Raw genomic sequence first — 19,799 nt, 5'->3', positions numbered from 1 at the left:
ATTATAGGTTTGTTTTGTTCAAAAACTAAAAGATTTATAAAATAATTCTCTTTGCTTTCTAAAATAGAACAAACATGGTCATATGGAACCTGCATTCTTTGTGGTAAATGTAAAATAAATTTTTACCCAAAGTATTGTCTTCTGCGTGTAAGAGGAGGCCTGTGCCCAGCAGTGGGACGATAAAAAGGTTGTAACATAACAGTAACAAAGTATTGTAACTAGAGCAAATACGTATCATTATCGTGATCTCTATCTATAAATTCCTGTATGTAGTGCAATGTCTCTAGGTACTTACTGACATTATGGTTTTAGGGACCGGATCTAAAACATATTGCCTTGAACTTCTCACGACCACGGCATGAGGTAGTTGTCAAGACGCATTGAGATTGAAATGTCTGTCATTATTATAATAAAGCTTGTTGTCTATTTTAATTCAGCTCAGTACTTGAACTTGACATTATGCAGTATACAATTATTTCGGAGTGCTCTGCATAGACGGTGCTATTTATTCATTATGCATTCTACATTGCTCCATATCTCTCTCATTCTGAATTTTCGATCACTTTATAAATAATGACTCGTCTTATGGGCACTGGTTTGTTTACCTAATGTCTAGTACCTCCGGTCGAGTCGGATTGCCGTCCCATCGGACTATGAGAGTGAGGGAATAGAGAGTGCACCTGAGAGTGAGGTGAATAGAAAGTGCACCTGTATCTACGCTTGTGCACTATAATATGTCCTGGGTAGCTGGCTTATCTCATTACAAAGAGTATAGACACATATTAACACTTACATAAATCTGCACAATTATTTTAAAGAGTCACCAATCAGACTTATCAATCGATGTTCAACTGTTCTAGCCCTTTCGACAATTTGGCAACTTATAAATAAACAAATGAAGCATACTTCCAGGAAATATTTCGAAACACCTGACTTTGTGAACTGACCAGTTAATGGAAAGCTATCGTCACGCCCCGGTGCCGCTTGCATTGTTAATATGTACTTCAAGTATTCCTTAGTACTGGGCGTTGCGTAAATGCCGGTTATATTGCCAAATTATAGGTGTGAGTTAAAGTGGAGTAGTTATGATTTATATGCGTCCATCATTTTTGCGTGAACGCTCATAGTCAACTTGGCATTTTATGATTTTGTTTTCAATTAATCGTAATGCTAAATCAAAAATACAAAATTATGAAATAACCTTATAAAATAGTAGCTAAGTCTCTTATAAAAAAAACAGCTACCTCATATCGTGGCATTACCTAGAAGGAATACAGTCATCGGTTCTACTACAGGTTACACAACGTCCGCTTATGACCCAAAAAAAGCCTAACAAACAAGATATTTTCGCGTACAAAGATCAAAGTGAGATTGAACTGAGAAATAAGGCCACTGTCGCAACCCACGTGGCAACCAGTCACAACCACTTTCTTATTCTCAATGAAGACTTGCAGTTTTACGGATTCGTTGAGAAATTACCATACGCAACCCAAGCTTGTATTGAAGCCTACTGTTAATGGTTGACACCTAGTTTCATTAAGTACGTAGTTTGGTAGAGAATTGAGCGTGTATTAGCACCTTAGATATAATGTTGGGACAGTCTAAACACCTATCACCATGCAAGGGCGGATCCAGCTTCGGTACCAGGGGGGGGGGTCACAAAGTCGTGGTCAAGTCACAAAAAATATTATATTGTAGCGTATAGATCTGTTAATATTAAAAGTAGTAGTATAAATACAATAAGCGCGATCGTAGCGAGCTCGAAATTTTTACGAATGTGAAGAAAAGTGTTTTCATGTAGAAAATGGCCCGAGCAGAGTGAGCGCAATTTCTCGTATTTATACTACACACACGTGCCAAACAAAAAAGCGCGAGCGAAGCGAGCGCGAAAATTTTTGTTCAGGTCGAGGACTAAGGTTAAAAAAGTGTTTTTATGTAGAAAATGGTCCGAGCTGAGCGAACGCGATTTCTTGGACAGAATCACAGACGTGAAATTGAAAAAGCGCGAGCGAAGCGACCGCGAAAATTTTTTTTCAGTTCGAGGACTAAAAGTAGATGAAAACGCTTTCTTGCTGTATAACAAATAGACAGCACAAATACAAGAAAGTGCGATCATAGCAAACGCGAGAATTTTTTCAGGTTGAAGACTAAACGTTTGAAAAGTATTGTGTACGTAGAAAAGGGCGCGTACGTTTTTTTTATTGCAGCAACAGTAAAACATTTTCTGTGAAAACTTCAATTGTCTTAAGTAAGGGTAATGGTAAGGGTTCATGAGATCAGGGCCGTCTCTAGCTCATGTAGCGCCTCGGTGCAATCATCACCCAAGCGCCACTTATGTATCTATTGAAAGATTTTGAGTAGTACATACAATATGTACTACTCAAAATCAAAAGGAATATAAATAAGAACGTTCGAACGAAAGTCACTTTTTTGGTAGGTAAAGGACTTATAAAAATGTTTCCGAATCATTGTAGGCTCAAACTGTTGGCCAGATTTAAATTATGAAAGTCGAGACAGGACTACGTTATGGCGCGACGATGAGCGCGAGCGAAGCGAGCGCGCAAATTTTTTTAATTTTGGGACACAAAAAGTTCATAAGTTTTAAAAAGCGCTGTAAAGTAACAAGCAGTCGGAAGCGCAAACTGTTTTGTTTTTGAGGACTCCATTAATATTTTTTTTTTGTTATATTTGACTTATGAAGTTATCAAAGCAAGGTATATATGATATTGCGCGAGCGAAGCGAGCGCGAAATTTTTTGAACCTACGACACAAAAGCACCTGATTAAATACATTGTAAAGCAACAAGTAGCCGCGAGCGCAGCGAGCGCGAACTTTTTTGAATTATTTGTTTGAAGACTCACAAATCAGACTGGGAATTACGTACAAATAAAAAGGAACCGTGATTAGAGAGAGTGCCATTTGTGTTCGTTGATTCGGTGCGTCATTAAAAATAATAAATAATCAGAAATACAGTACAGACATAGTCATTTACTCGCGAGCGTAGCGAGCTAGAATTTTTTCACTTAGTTGGAGGATGTTAAAAGTTAAAAATAATCAAAATGATCGATCCAACAAAGCGAAGGCGACTTTTTTGTCAGTATCATGATACAATGTGGAACTTCCTTATCGAACGGGTGTAATTTCTTCGAAATTTCCTGGTGGTGGGGCGTCCCGCGGCGCCCCTGAGACCGAGGCGCCCGGGTTATTCGCACACCCTGCACCATAGGTTAAGACGGCCCTGCATGAGATACAGCATGTAATGTAGGCAACCCGGACAGCGGATTCTTAGTAACAGGATCCCGTTTCCTCCTTTTGGGTACGGATAAAGAGTAAATAAAGAATAGAGAGTGAGCGTTGCGAGCACGAATTCTTCAGCAAAACTACTCTACCTGTAACTATGTAGGTATCTACCTATTCACTCGGAATAAAAATTATCTTATACTTATAACAAAAACTGAAAACATCGTGTTTAACCATTTCAATTATTGGTCCCCTTAGGTCCTGAACCTAGGGCACGCCACCATCGTGGCGGTAAGTCCCCTCTTTGAGGAGTGGCTCGGGAGGAGTCACGGCGCCCTCACGTACCGCATGACGCAGGTCCTCACCGGACACGGTTGTTTCGGGAGGTACCTGCACCGCATCGGTCGTGAGGAGGCGCCCGGGTGTCACCATTGTGCGGACAGCCCCGAGGACACGGTGGACCACACAGTCCAGGTGTGCCCCGCATGGGAAGGGCACCGCCGGGTCCTCGTCGAGGCTTTGGGCGGCGGCGACCTCTCGCGTCCGGCCCTGGTTCAGGCCATGGTCCGGGGCGAGAGGGAATGGGATGCCGTCGCCTCCTTCTGCGAAGCGGTCATGCTCGAGAAGGAGGAGGCGGAACGCCAGAGAGTTCGCACCTCTCATCCCGGCCGCCGCGCTGGACCAGGTAGACACCATGGGCGCCGGGTGTCGCGAGATGACTCCCGGCCACCGTAGGCGTGGGTCTGTGGGCGGTGAGTTCGGGTGGCTCATCGTCCCTCTGTCTTCCTAGACGACAGACCCGTGTCGACGGCGCGCGTTGTTCCACGCGCTCCTCAAAGAGACGTCAGCAACCCCAGCGGGGCCCAGCAGGGCCAAGGCCTGCCGGGGCTGCGGGTTGTTCGAAAGAGATACCGCGGCCCTGGTACATAAAAGGCCTATGACGGAACACGACGATTTTAGTCAGTAAGAGTCTGACACTCCCTCACCGCTGCTAACCCACAGCGGGAGGGGTCATTTGATGATTTTACGTCGATAAAAAAAAAAAAAAAAAAGGTCCTGAACCTGGCCCAGGGGGGGTCATGACCTTGTGACCTACCCCCTGGATCCGCCGTTGTCACCATGGTTGGTATTTCATTTGAAGGAACGGCAGGTGTAGGACGAAATAGAAAGGACTTTGTCCAGCAGTGAGACAGAACAGAAATTTATGGATTTTTTTCCAGTAACTCTACAAAAAATTCTAATCACGTTATCTACAATTAATGACAAAAAGAAAACTTTTACAACTCATTACTACGGCATGCGTATTTACTCGACTGTTGTGCAAACACTCACAAGTGTTATGCAATTTAAAAACAATAGAAATAAATGAGTAAATGTCACTGAGTGTTAGTATGCTGCAGCTTATATCATGCATATGCTCATAGCTTAAGAATCTCTCGTTACCGATACATGCCAGTTCTACGCAAACAAGCAAAACTTATTCATTGAAGAAATAGTCTTTTTGTCATTGATTTAGTTTGCTCGACAAGAAGCTAGCGATTGCAAGAACAAGTTGCGACTTATAAACGTTATAGTAGCGTTCCGTTTAGTAGCGAAATCGCTCTCTCGCTGTGGTGATAAAATAAATAGAGGTAGTTTCCTTTCCTGTCATTATGATAATGTTTAGGAAGTAAAATGACTAGAAAAGCACCTTTAATTTCGTCTAGATCCAAATGATTAAATTACAAGAATTTACTTACATGTACTCCATACGAAAATGTGTACTTAGGATGAGCATCAAATATTTCTTGCTTCTTCTCAGGTTTATTATTGTCCCTGGTGTAATGTGCCAAGCTCAAAGGACTGCCTTTCACCGTGTGTAGCTTATGGAACCCGAACGGCTCCACCTTCTCAGCTTGATAATTCAGAATATTGCCATCAGCTGCCCCTTTGGGTAATTTCGTATTAAGTATACTTTCTTCAGGAAAATAAATTTTGTTCGCATGTAAGTTATATGGATCAGTTTCATGACTCACAGGTCGGAACTGTGGTTTCGTGAAGTCATTGAAGTGGCTGTTCTTGTGGAATAGCTTGCCTACTGATGCTGGAGTGGCGTAGTTCTGGGCTTTGGTTAGTTTATTTATAGCTTTCATTCTTTCATGTTCTGGGAGCTTAGTGTCTGGGTCATCTAAGTATGCAATTAATGCGTCTTCTAAGGTTTTGTATGTATGGTAAGCGTATTCAGGCTGCTTGGCTCCCGGTCCTGTGTCGTCATACTTATTCTCGAGTGCGAACTTCAATTGAGATTCAGATGCTATTTGCCCTTTTGTGTATTTTGGTCGATATTGTGACATCCATTCTCTCCGGGATGTTACTGATGACAAGATGAATAGGAGGGGTACCTGTGGAAAGAAAAAATAGGTTATTTATTTTACTTAAATATATTTTATCTTTTGCTGCACCGGTAATAAATTGAGTTAATTTAATTTATGGACTAAATAAAAATTGCAGTGCCTTGCTTTAAATCTTACAAGGTCTGTCACTTCTTATCTTTAAGATCTTGCAAAATTAACGCACATTTTCGCACACAACATGATATTGTTTTCGTAACATCGTTATAGGATTCACATCATTGTTGGTCATCATCCTCCGAACCTTTTTCCCAATCATGTTGGGGTCGGCTTCCAGTCTAACCGGATTCAGCTGAGTACCAGTGCTTTTACAAGAAGCGACTGCCTATCTGACCTCCTCAACCCAGTTACCCGGGCAACCCGATACCCCTTGGTTAGACTGGTGTCAGACTTTCTGGCTTCTGACTACCCGTAACGACTGCCAAGGATGTTCAATGACAGCCGGGACCTACAGTTTAACGTGCCATCCGAAACACAGCCAATGGTGTCTAAGATATACTTAGAAAGTACATACAGACTTAGAAAAGTTGCATTGGTACTTGCCTGACCTGGGATCGAACCCGCGCCCTCTTACTTGAGAGATTGGTCCTTTACCCACTAGGCCACCACGACTTTTCTTGACTTTTCTTGACTTTTCACATCATTGTTGGTCAAGGTTGTTATTTTTGCAGATGCCCTTAAAATTAGCATAGATGTACTCTTTTATTAATTGTATTCAATCTTACGAGTTTATTTGTTTTATTTTGACGATTTCATGGTAAAATGGCTTAGCTACCTTAGATTGAGTCTGATGTGGAAACACATTGAAAGATGGAAAAGGGTCTAAATATGACTAGGGTCTAATGACTTTCAGTACCGTACATCAAGTAAGTAGTTAGGAAATTACAAAATTTTCTGAAAATGGCTAGCTTATTATAATTTCTGATTGATTGAAGATTTAATTAACACAGTCATACATCGACCGACTTTTAACCAGTTTCCGCTTATTGGACGAAAGAACGCGTAACAAGTGTGTTGTTATTTTCGAAACCGGTATCTTTATTCTTTGCTATATGGAGCAGTTAATATTGCGTCGCGGTTAGGTAACGTTAACCAAGTGTGAGGTCAATTATCATTTCTTTGAAGAAAGTTATTTTGTGAAGTTAGGTCTTGTTTTTGAGTAATGCTTTTGAACTACTTTCCAACAGTCTTTAACATCGAAATCTATTATTATTTTATTTTATTTACAAATTTTTGTACACACATAATAAAGAAAGATGACAGGAAAGAAAGAATTTACAAAGGTAATGCTTATTTCTAAAGAAATCTCTTCCAGCATACCTGCGAAAGGAAAAAGAATAAAAGAGATGTAGACAGTGTGTAAAAAGCAAGGGAAACAGAAATTAAAATGGAAGAAAACTCTGAAATTCCAATTATTATAATTCTGTAGAAGAGAGAGAATTAAATAAAAAAAGGAGTGTTTGTTTTCCTGAAGCTCTAAAAATAAAATTTTACTAATAAAACGAAACTTTTCTTTGTACTAGGTATAGGTACTTTATAGCAGTTTATAAATATCGTTATACTACTTATGAAAGTTTAATCAATACATTGTTTGTTGTTATGAACACAATAATGAATATTGCTCAATGTGCACACTAATGTAAACAACTATAACGATGTTTTCGTTTTATTCTTTAGTATGTTCCCTTTTCTACATGTTAACAATTATAGGTACCTAAATCTTCTTTTCTTCCAAGATTTATTTTTCTTTTGTTTGTGACTAATTTATTTATTTTGTTAAAATATAAGAGAAAGTGTCGACACTGGTTTAAAGATCGTCTCGTACATATAAAAGCTAGTAAATTTTATGAGTAAATTGGAAAATGTATGATGAAGTGAATATAAATGTCAAAGTTGTTTAGGTTATTTTCCACGTTGTTGAGTCTATGAAGTAACATCTTATCCTCATCATAATTATTAAACCATAAAGGTGTTTGAAAGCAATTGCAGCATTCCCAACTCTAATATTAACGAGTAACGATACATTGTTTGAAGTTGAATGGCGTATTGTTCAGCAATTTCTGAGGTTTCTCCACAAACGATTTATTGAAGGCACTTAGCCGTAACAAGGGAAATGGGCGGAATTTTTAATTAGTTCGCAAAAGGTAAGCAAGGTCGAGAGTTTGAAATTCGCGCTTGTAGTAGATAATGGTAAACATTTTCTGAAGAAAGTGGTCCAAAATTAACATTGCATAAAGTTGATTTATTAAAATAAATGAAGTAAACTTAATTTACCGTTGTAGTTTTATACATAGTAGTTAATATTCAAGACAGTAATCGTTTTAATCTTAATTTTTGCAACTCGTAATATAATTTTTGATTATTTTAGTAAATTTTGTAAATAACAGATTTAACACCATATGCTTTTTTTGTCATATCGGTGGGCACTACTATTTTCCTCCTCCTACTTCATTACATTACTATATAACAAGCTAATTAAACAGCTAATGATTGACTTGATAGTAAGCCAGGTAGTCTTGTTGCATAGTATTCGCGCGTGCCGTTGCGCACGAGTTGCGTGCGCGCCATCGGTCATCGTCGGCTTATCTAGAGGATGTCTGATAGATCTATGGTTTCGACAGCCCTTTTTTGACAAGAGGTCATAGAAAATTTATTAAGGTATATAATTATACCTGCCTTAGGAGTTATCATATTTTATTTCTCATTCATTAATTAATTCTCAAGAATTTAATAAGGACATACATCTGGTGCATTGCGTTGTACGGTTGTGAAACTTGGATGCTAACTAAGCAGGATATAAGCAAACTGGAGAGGCTTTTGAGATGTGGTGCTGATGTAGGAAGGGGAGGATAGGCCAAAAACCAACTTGCTAATTAAACAGTAAATGATTGACGTGATAGTAAGCAAGGTAGTCTCGTTGCATAGAATTCGCGCGAGCCGTTGCGCGCGAGTTGCGTGCGTGACATGATGGGTTTAGTCAGTAAGAGTCTGACACTCCCTCACGCTGCTAGTCCACAGCAGGGGTAATCATCAAATGAGGATGTGGACGACAGACATAAAAAAGGAGGTTTTTTTCCTTACGGTGAAATATCATAATGGAAATAAAACTCCAGTTTCTCTATGACAAGGTTTGGAGTATGGGAAGATAAAAAGATTTGGGAGAGGTCGTGGAAAAATCTCTCATTATGAAATTCAAATTGTGGTGCAAAATAAAGAGATCCTCAAGCTGGCCAATTAATTATAGGTAACTACTTGGCTTAGTCGTATTAGACGCGTACATGATCAGTTTCTAGTTAGCATATTAGACAGGTAGGTACTCTACCAGTTTAAACTTGATTTGGTTAAGATATTGTAAGATTTTTCATATAGGTGTTTTGCAAATAATTGCACATGTTCTCAGCCTTTTTTGATCCTGTATGTGAGATTCAATATGGCTATTTATATTGTGATTATGAGAATCAACGAGGTCGGTTATTATTGAATTAAGGTCGTGGGTATTAGTTTAGATTGACGTTAATTAAACGATAATTTAGAACAATGGATATACTTACGTGTGAAATTGGTATAGTCTAACAAATAAAGTAACAATAAAATCTTCTGAATATTTCCTAGCCCTTTTTAAAAAATTGCATTTTAGGACCAGTTTTTATTGAAAATATGAGTACGTAACTACATTATTTATTACGTATTTAATTATTTAATTTCAGTAATTACACCTCAGCCACAGTACAAACGTTTTTATGTAAATATAGATTTGGATTGATTGATTGATTAGGTAGCTAACAGGTTATTATGTTTAGCGTTAATTACTGTTTATTTGCAACCTTAATTACTTGTAGATCATTAGCAGTGTAGTGTGCGTGCTGAAATCCTACCCTCGACCCAATATTTGGATATTATGCGTAATTTTGTTTAAATGCATCCGACCATTTTCGTTAATTCCAGAACGTTTCAGTTTTCCAGGAGTTATCTTTATTATACATACAAACACAAACAGTATAACTTTGACGGCTGATTGAACTGTCCAGAAATCAGAGCAGTAACATGCATAGCCTAAATAAGGCACTACGCTGTTCTTATAGGCAAAAATAAAATAACGAAGGGAGAAACAAGTAAAACTAGTTTCCTAAAGCTTTATGTGAGCTCTGCCTATGAAGGTTCTTATCGGTTCTCCTCGTCATCTTTAGAACCGTACAAGCTTTCGGAGTTTCATATCAATCTGTGATAGATCTTCTATACATATAATAAATCTGTAGAAAAGTAATTTTTGTACATTGAAGAAATTGACAAAAAAAATAGCCAGCATGTTAAAGGATAACCAACAGAACCCATTTCCATCATTTTTGTCATTTTTGTCTGTTTGTCTGTTTGTCTGTTTGTCTGTTTGTCTGTTTATCTGTTTGTTTGTTCGGGATTCACGTAAAATCTACGAATTAAATGCAGACAATGCTTATATACAAAAATTCTACGTAACTTGGGGTATTACTTAGTTTTTGTTTCATCGAAATCGATTCACTCTATCAAAAGATATGATTAATTTTGTGAATTCAAGATGTAAAATATTACGACACGCAATCTATTTGTCAAAACTGTACATTTGAATGTTGTACTTATATTAGTTGATCGGCCTATTATTAATCTTTACACAGAAAATCACACCTTTATAAGTAACTTCGGAAGAAAAAAAAATATGAAAATTTTGTTTAGCCAAGGTTAAAGTAGCTCCATCTGTCTGTGGTAAATAAAATACATCAAATTTGTCAAAGGAAGGAGCGAGGTGGTAAATGACAATATTACCATACATTCTTTATAGAGGATTATTATTTCAACAGATGGAGTTGTGTATTTTCCGTAATTCACCATATTTTAACACGTAGTGTAATTTTTCGATAGACATTCCAATAGTGTTTGTCAGTTTGCCGTGCCACATCAAAATCCAACTATAATTATTACCTTGATGAAAAGAAAATTAATAGTTCTCAGCCAAATTTAAAACGGTGCCATCTAAATTATTTTTTGAACATTATGTCAAAAATGACGACTTTAGTGGAACAATTAATTATCATTCAAAGTTACAGATGGAGTTTATATCAGGATTTTTTCATAAACATAGTTTAGCTTATCTTCCACTAATTTGGTGGCCTTAAAACAAATTACTTTGAGTGAGTAGTATTAAGTAGACCTTAATTATTTTTTCTGATGCAAAATATGTAAACTTAATCCTAGAAGAAATGAGGATCTATCTCTCGCAAGCGCTGCTAAGCGTGAGGTTGGTAATGTAGGATTCTGTAGCTTTAAAAACAAGCCCAGATACAAAGTGCAGATAAGAAATGGGAGCTCTCTCTATTTAATACCATACACACGTAAAATGCTTTATGCGTCTGAAAACGTACAAATTACGCGCCGCATACCAAAGACATGCTTACGATGCATGCACGATTACGAACAGTCTCAGTAAGACCCGAGCCAAGTCTAAAAACCCTAAAAAACACCTTTTATATAAAACTACGTTTGATGTCATTTAATCACAAAGACAGAATTGTTCTCTGTTGCAAATCCTATCCACCTATATCCTATCCTAATCCAGAATGCATTGCAGGTGTGCATTGCACAAAAACTAATGGTATCCTATTCGAGAAGTCAAAAGAGTTGACCTGCCAACGTCAGCTTCTGCGCTAAGCAAGTGTTCTTAATAGTACCATCAGAATTACATTCATCGTTGAATGAGGTGAATAAATTTTCAGAAACCACAATAACAGTAGGAGCCAAAGCGTATTATCGCTTCATAGAGCTCTGATTGGCCCCAGGTGACCAAGTCAGGTCTGATTTGACGTTCATCAGATCTTTGAAAGTGTTTCGGTGGATACTTACTGTCGTCCTGTCTACGTGTGACACAAAATATGGTATATAAACGTCCTCCGCAAGAGCGAAATTTTCCCGGTGTGCGGTAGTGACGCACAGTATACAACACTTATGTTTCTTTTGATTTACTGGCTCCACCAAGAAATGACAAATTGCGAGCGTACATTCTGAAAATCTTGGCAACACTACAGGTTTCAAGTACGAACACATGAAGTGGACTCTCACAGATACGTACATTTTGCCTATTCGTGAACTAATGCAAACTTTTCGGTGGAGTCCCGGCTTAGGCCTCCCCCACATTAGGCGTGCGCGATCCTCGGGCGTGTGAGTGGCGCGGGCGCCGCGCGTGCGTCGCGAGCGCGTTGCGTGAGCGTCGCGTTTTGCTGCCCTGCGGCATTTGCAGCGCGCTCGCGGCGCGCACGCGCCGCTCTCCTTGACGTTTAACTGCTAAGGCGTTTAGCGGGCGGCGGGGATAGCAGGCGAAGGGGTAAGAACGCAACTCGAGCGCCGCGTGCTCGCCGCGAGCGCGTCGCTTGCACTCTTCACACATGCCGCAGGGCAGCAAAACGCGACGTTCACGTAGCGCGCTCGCGACGCCCGCGCTACTCACACGCCCGAGGATCGCGCACGCCTAATGTGGGGTCAGCCTTACCATGAGTAAGTGAAACTATCCTACCCTATGCGCCTGCTGATGATGATGACTCATTTTATCATCCATCCAGCTATTCCTCAACTATGCTGGTGTTGGCTTCCAGTCACCGAATCTGTTTGAGTACCAATATTTTGCTTGGAGCGACTACCTATCTACAATCCAGTCAACTACACAAGACGATATCCATATTATGGTAAGACTGACAGACTTTCTGGCTTCTGATTAGTCGCAGCAGCTGCAGAAAATGTACAAATGACAGCTTTGTCAGACTCAAAGCATGTAGACATAGATTATAGCTGTTTCCTGTGAAAATTACTTACGCACCATACGTAATAATTTTCCAAATTGGCTGAACAACGACACAAGCTTTACTTCTTTTGTTTAGATAAATGGTCACATCCACAACACAACCTTGATCAATGAATCTATGCGACTGCTATAGTTCGGCCATTCAGAGAATGCGTTCCTGACACGTCGCGATTGAACTGACGACGTAACTTTGCAATGGCGTTGCAGTTACGATAAAAATATTTTTGCTGGTTGTTTACCGTTTTAACAATTGAGGAGCATTAAAACAACATTATTATATCAATAATCAATGAATGTAGTTACGTCGTCAGTTCAATCGCGACGTGTCAGGAACGCATTCTCTGAATGGCCGAACTATAAGGGCTAATCCTAATTATACTGTCACGTGAAAGAATGCACCTACGGGATAAGTAGTATTTTGACGATTCTATATTGCCCACGCAGACGAAGTTGCGGGCAACAGCTAGTTTCTAAATAAAAACTTTTGAGTTTGAACTGACGATTTTTAGGTATAAAAATACGCATTCATGTTTACTTGAAATCCTTATATGTAGAGGTATAAGTACGTAAACAGGAGGTCAGTACATTACAACTTTATCGTAATGATTTCCCGGTCGAATTGTTTTTGCCAACCGGCTTACCTTTGCGAACATCGCGGAATGTATTGAAACTGAATGGTTATGTATTTTTACTGCTATATGGGGGACGACCAGCTCGTTATGTAATCGGTGGATGTGGATCAAGGTGTGAGATGGCTGGTATGGCTGAAAAAATTAGTGAGTCCGTTGTGTATGATCATCTTAATAGATACGTTTGTAGAGCCCTAGGATAGATCCAAAAGTAGTAAACCAGAAAGTTCATGCATGGCACCTATGTATAAAAAGAAGCTTTGGATTGATTAGTTTACATTAAGGATTTCATAATTGAAAACCTTTGTATCATTCGTCATTTATTGTGTCTAAATAAAAATAATTAGGGTTATACTATTGGATCCTTTGTTAGTCTCTTTGTATATTCTACTTAGTTCTTCTTTAATTTCTTTGGTTTTATTTTTTTTTTTTTGGTGTGTAGTAGTTCCGTGCGTCTTTCTATTAGTTGGAGTGTGTCTTTAGAGAATATACTATGTTGGTGAACTTGTGTAATTTTTTTTGCATTTTAAGCTCTCTGTTAATCAATCAATTCGAAAGGACTACAACAAACACAGATACGAAACTATTTCAAGAAATATCAAGAACTTCAGGAGTACCAAAAGAGCCTATAAAGAATTAACCACACATAAATCATGGATACAAAAACTTGAGCAAAACTCACAGGCAACAAAATCAAGGAAAGATGTAATAAACCAAGCAACCAACTTTTACAAAAACTTGTACAAGAAACAAAGCAACACTGGAACCGAAGTGCCAATAACTCACATAAATACAACTGACCACATCAGACCAATCGAAGACTTCGAAGTTTATGAACATATAAAAAAGCTGAAGACTGAGAAGAGTCCCGGACCGGATGGATTATGCAACGAAGCCCTTAAAATAGGAGCACCCATCTTAACACACCATTTTACGCAATTGTTTAATATGATACTAGACGTAGAAGAAGTCCCAAAACAATGGTGTGCATCGGACATAATTTTGCTGTTCAAGAAAGGAAACCCCTTGGACATAGGGAATTATAGACCCATTAGCTTATTAGCAAGCGTATACAAACTATTCTCATCTATAATGCTAAAGAGAATATCTGATGATATTGATAAACAGCAGCCAAAGGAACAAGCGGGATTCAGGTCAGGCTTTAGCACAATGGACCACATACAGACATTAGAACAAGTCATAGAAAAATATAGAGAGTACAACAGACCTCTGTATGTGGCCTTCATCGACTACAGTAAAGCTTTCGACACCATCAGTCACTGTTCAATCTGGAACGCACTGCAACAGTCAAATATTAACTACAAGTACATCAATATTTTGAAATACATCTATGCAAAAAGTACGAGCCGAGTAAAATTGGAAACGAGAGGGGACGAAATAAACATAGAACGAGGAGTCAGACAGGGAGATCCTTTATCTCCAAAACTGTTTATAGCAGTACTTGAAAATATTTTCCAAAAACTAAACTGGAAAAACAGGGGAGTATATATAAACGGACAATATTTAAATCATTTGAGGTTCGCTGACGACATTGTTATAATAGCCGAAACTGCCAAAGACCTGGAGGAAATGATGAAATCACTTGACCACGAAAGTTCTAAAATTGGCCTAGAAATGAATGTAAATAAAACAAAGATATTAACTAACAACTACGAACGCCCGATTATGATAAAAGAGAATACAATAGAGTACGTCAGTGACTACATCTATTTGGGTAAGCAAATTTCATTCAAAATATCAAATAACGAAGAAGAAGTAACGAGACGTATTAATGCAACTTGGAAAAAATTCTGGTCACTAAGAGAAATTTTTAAAGGGAAATTTAGCTTGCACATGAAAAAGATAGTATATGATACGTGCTTATTACCCTGCTTGTTGTATGGTTGCCAAACTTGGGTATTTACAAACAAAATACAACAGAAAATCAAATGCAGCCAGACAGCAATGGAAAGGAGTATGCTGAAAATAAGAAGGATAAATAAAATCAAGAACAAGGACATTCGCCAAAAAACCAAACTCACTGATGCTCTAAGGCACGCACACTTATCAAAATGGAGATGGGCCGGACACATCTCACGATACTCAGACAGACGATGGACCATTGAAGCCACACGTTGGAAAGGACCAAAAGGGAAAAGGAACGTTGGTCGACAATTAAGACGGTGGGCTGATGATATAACAAACGTTGCAGGGAACGATTGGATAAATTTAGGCAAGGACAGGGACACATGGAAGAGGATGGAGGAGGCCTTTACCCAAACAGGGGTCCATATCTCTTAAAAATTATACTTCTACTAACATTAATTATAAGCTACAACTTACTAACACACACTGTAATGTAAAAACTTAAGTGAAGATATGGAATAAATGGCTTTATTATTATTATTATTATTTTTGTATGTCTCTAACCGACCACGGGACTACAGAGTCCCGGATTTTTGGAAGGCGAACGTGGGGCCGAAGCCAACACGCTGAAGCCCTTTTGAGACAACTTTAATGAAATGGTAACACAAAACCGACGATTATCCCTGTATACACTATAGAAATGTACCCAAGAACAATCCCCGGTTCTGTGCTAAACTATTGCTAACTATGGATAAAAACTACTTAGGCTATTGTGATGGGATGCTAATGGACTAGGAATGGGGAAACTACGGGAACTATGGCACCTGCCGATGACAATGTATTAAATACATGTTAAAATGGCAGGTGGAGACTCGCCAACTCACTTACTGGGCCCCCGGGAATCAGTCACTGAAAAGCAACAAGAGGGCAACAGGGACATGAGCGGCTGAGAAGGGTGAGGATACCTCGGCGGACTTTAAACGCAGATCACGCGCTCCCTGTGGGTCCAGCATCACCGGCCCACTCGCCACTTACCACGAGGCACCTACCCTCCGAGCAGGACTAACCTTGCTCTAGCGACTCCACTCTGACCGGCCGATGAAGGCAAGCCAAGAGGCGGGAGACCTATCCCCCGTCATGCTTCACTCCGGCAAGCCGGAGGTGGGGGACAGTATACTCTCCCTGGAGCACTCGGATATATAGCCCCGCGGGGTCGCTACTCCCCGTCATCCGCCTCAGATGCCCTGCGGGGAAGCAGATGCCCTGCGGGGTTATTATTATTATTTTGTATGTCTCTACCAGACCTCGGGACTATAGAGTCCCGGATTTTTGGGAGGCGAACGTGGGGCCAAAGCCAACACGCTGAAGCCCTTTTGAGACAACTTTAATGAAATGGCGACACAAAACCGACGATTATCCCCGTATACACTATAGAAATGTACCCAAGGACAATCCCCGGTTCTGTGCTAAACTATTGCTAACTATGGATGAAAACTACTTGGGCTATTGTGATGGGATGCTAATGGACTAGGAATGGGAAACTATGGGAACTATGGCACCTGCCGATGACAATGTATTAAATACATGTAAAAATGGCAGGTGGAGACTCGCCAACTCACTTACTGGGCCCCCGGGAATCAGTCGCTAAATCGCAACAAGAGGGCAACAGGTACATGAGCGGCTGAAGGGTGAGGATACCTCGGCGGACTTTAAACGCAGATCACGCGCTCCCTGTGGGTCCAGCATCACCGGCCCACTCGCCACTTACCACGAGGCACCTACCCTCCGAGTGGGCTGTTAACCCTGCTCTAGCGACTCCACTCTGACCGGCCGGTGAAGGCAAGCCAAGAGGCGGGAGACCTATCCCCCGTCATGCTTCACTCCGGCAAGCCGGAGATGGGGGACAGTATACTCTCCCTGGAGCACTCGGATATATAGCCCCGCGGGGTCGCTACTCCCCGTCATCCGCCTCAGATGCCCTGCGGGGCTTATTATTATTATTATTGGATCCTTAGTATGATCATCCAGGTAAATCCATTAAACTTTCGGTTGTTTTCTCCACATAGAAGCCATAGCGGTCAAGCGCGAATGGTAACTATGTGGCTCAAGGTGTAAGATGTCTTGTGATTGCCCTACTTACCACCACAATCATACCATTGAAGAGTATTGTTTTCGATTCAATTATATTCTTTTTGGTTTACCTCGATACCGAAATTTTGGATTTCTGTAGATCCTTATCCCGTTAAATCTATGTAAGTAAAAGCAAAAAAAAACACAATCACTTGATGCTATTTTGTTGCAGGAGATTCCTGAAAAGTCCCGGTGAGTACAGTATTTGAAATTAAGTATAATTTTTTTTTTGCATTTTGAAAGCTATTAAGCTAATTAAGTTATATAAGCTAATCAAGATTTCGTTCATTTACTTGTAAGTGGTCACGCAGCAGTTCGGTTCGATTACCAATTAGTATGTACAAAGTATATATTTGTTACACATTGGATAGGTAGCGAAATTTCGCGTTTTCCTTATACTTACGACGAGTTTGTAGTGAATGAAAACATTCTAAAAATCCATTTTATTTTTGGATAGGTACCTACGTGATTTCTTTTTATGTTAGAATAATAATATAATCGGAGTGAGATTTTATCATTACCATCGGGCTATGATATTGGTCCACTGCTGCTCATGGCTCTCCCCTAACGTGTGCACTAAAGCACGGAAAATAAAAGATTTTTTCGAGATAAATCAGGATAGAGCATAACATTTTCACCTTTTACATAAATAAAAGAAAATAAGTGTCTTCAACCCAATAAAATATTCAAAAATCTCACCAAGTATCGCAACATATTATCTCCAATAAAGCTACCTAAATTAGAAACACAAACCACAATCACTTAAAAGTTAAGTATAATAAGTTATTCCACATTTCAAACTTATCGATATTAATCACGATCGATTGTTGTAAAATCGAGTAGTTTAGCACGCGAGCGGCTAGCGCGGGCGCAGAATGCTGAATGACCACAATCAACGACTCATGCGCATATCATTGCGATGATTTTTAACTACTTCATTCTTATAAAGTGATTGTGTTACAGATTTTTCTCACATAACATTAGATCATGTCATGTTTTCCGGATGGCGTAAGTAGACGTTTATCTATGCATGTTATTTTATATCTTATCTACTAAACGGTCTATATATAAGCGATCTTGCACAAAGAAAGTAGTGTTTAGCACAACCGCAATGTCTGGATGACAATAATGAAATGTTATGTTATGATGAGAAACAAAAGACGAACCTTTTCATTATGTTCCCAACTTTCGATAAATAGATGAAGAAAGGGCAGTTTTCCTCTCACGAAAGTTGATTTGGATAATTTTCTAGATAGACAAATGTATGATAATTTATTTTATCAGCATTTTCTTGAGGAAGCCGATGAAATGCAAGACTAGCTATTAGATAATGTTGAAACTTGCAAATTAATGGTTCGACGTATTGACACTTGTGGAATTTAAAGTAGTGGAATCAAGAGCAAGTAGATGATGATTTGGAAATGATGTCTCGAGAGATAATGATGCTAATGTTTATCGGGCAGATTGGCTAGCTACTTGTCAAGGTAATCAAAAGTTGATCTGTTTAAGAGGAAATATTTTTTTAGTCCTGCGAATATAAGGTTAGGTTAGGGAATAGGATGTTTCATTCCCTATCAAGAATTTCCCCCTAATAACTTTGCGCTGGTGAAATTGTTGAAATTATGTTGTTATACTTTTATTTAATCTAAAAACCCTTTTGCTCTGGTTCCGCGTGGTTGGTCCCCCATCCGATCATTGTCCTCAATGAAATTGCTTCACACCTGATTCTTACCAAACGGAATTAAAATCTATTGTCTTCACCATGGTGATAGATTACAAGCTCTATTATAAAGGCCACAGGGTGGTATATCGCTTGATGGTTCAGATTATTTGGAACATGACTGACTTGACCATAACCTTGGATTATTTGGTGATTGGTTTTTGTATCCGCTTATGGTCTTTAAGTCTATTGTTTCCGTGTTAGTGTATTGCTCTGATTTATGAGATTTTTTGCCATAAGGTGAGGTGTATAAGCGTAGTCTCGGTGCATGTCAGCCTATTGCCGTCCGTTGCTGATCGTAGCCCAACGAGCACCAACTATCCCGGTCTTGGTCATCTCACATCCATCCAATGCCCGCCACCTTCTTAAACTCGTCCACTGTGCGACGTCCAATTTATTTGCTAACGTTATAATGATAAGTGTTAGGAAGCCAGATAGATTATTATAAAAAATCTATAGATAGTATGAAGAAAGAGCCATAGTGACCTAGAGGCACATGGTCAAGCCACGGGTTATTAATCAAAAAGCCTCCGGTAATTTTCTTCGTTCGAATGTTTGCAAGCCTACCTGCCCATTGGCTATTGCGGTTAGCAAATATTTATATTGTTACAAAATTAATCTGCTACTTACCTATATTGTGATAAGGTGGATGAATGAATTGAAGAAAGCCAGATTCAGGTTGGTTGATGTGCTTTTAGTGCATGGTAGCTCGCTTCATAACTAATTAATTCGTCAAGGAATTTCAATCCAAAGAATGCAGTATTCATTGACCATAGCCATGTCTGTAGGCATTATCTATGCGTTAATTTTCCTTTAACAATATCATTAATTTCTTCCGTAGTTGTTAGCCTTCACATAGTTTAACTCTGTTACTTTATTAGATCTTATTGTTAGGTACACTCACTATTATTTGCACCAATTAAAATTTTATCATTGTTTTAAATTAGGTACTTACGTAGCATTTTGATTTTCATTTGTTAGATACAAAAATTTGTAAATTG

General features: G+C 39.1%; 1 protein-coding gene across 1 annotated transcript in view; it reads right to left on the bottom strand.

The window, feature by feature from the left end:
* The window catches only part of LOC124634419, a 28,855-nt gene extending 10,909 nt beyond the window's left edge, over positions 1–17,946 (bottom strand). Inside the window, exons 1-2 of the mRNA XM_047169993.1 lie at positions 17,778–17,946; positions 4,980–5,621 (exon numbers count right to left, since the gene is read on the bottom strand). Of these exons, the coding sequence (XP_047025949.1) occupies positions 4,980–5,621; positions 17,778–17,792 (657 nt within the window). The 5' untranslated portion in view covers positions 17,793–17,946. The remainder of the gene's footprint in view (positions 1–4,979; positions 5,622–17,777) is intronic.
* Between the last annotated feature and the right edge of the window lie 1,853 nt (positions 17,947–19,799).

Source organism: Helicoverpa zea, chromosome 11 (assembly GCF_022581195.2).
Source record: "Helicoverpa zea isolate HzStark_Cry1AcR chromosome 11, ilHelZeax1.1, whole genome shotgun sequence".
Taxonomy (NCBI): Eukaryota; Metazoa; Arthropoda; class Insecta; order Lepidoptera; family Noctuidae; genus Helicoverpa; species Helicoverpa zea.
The sequence above is the reverse complement of the archived record's forward strand: the minus strand, read 5'-3'. Positions and strand labels throughout refer to the sequence as shown.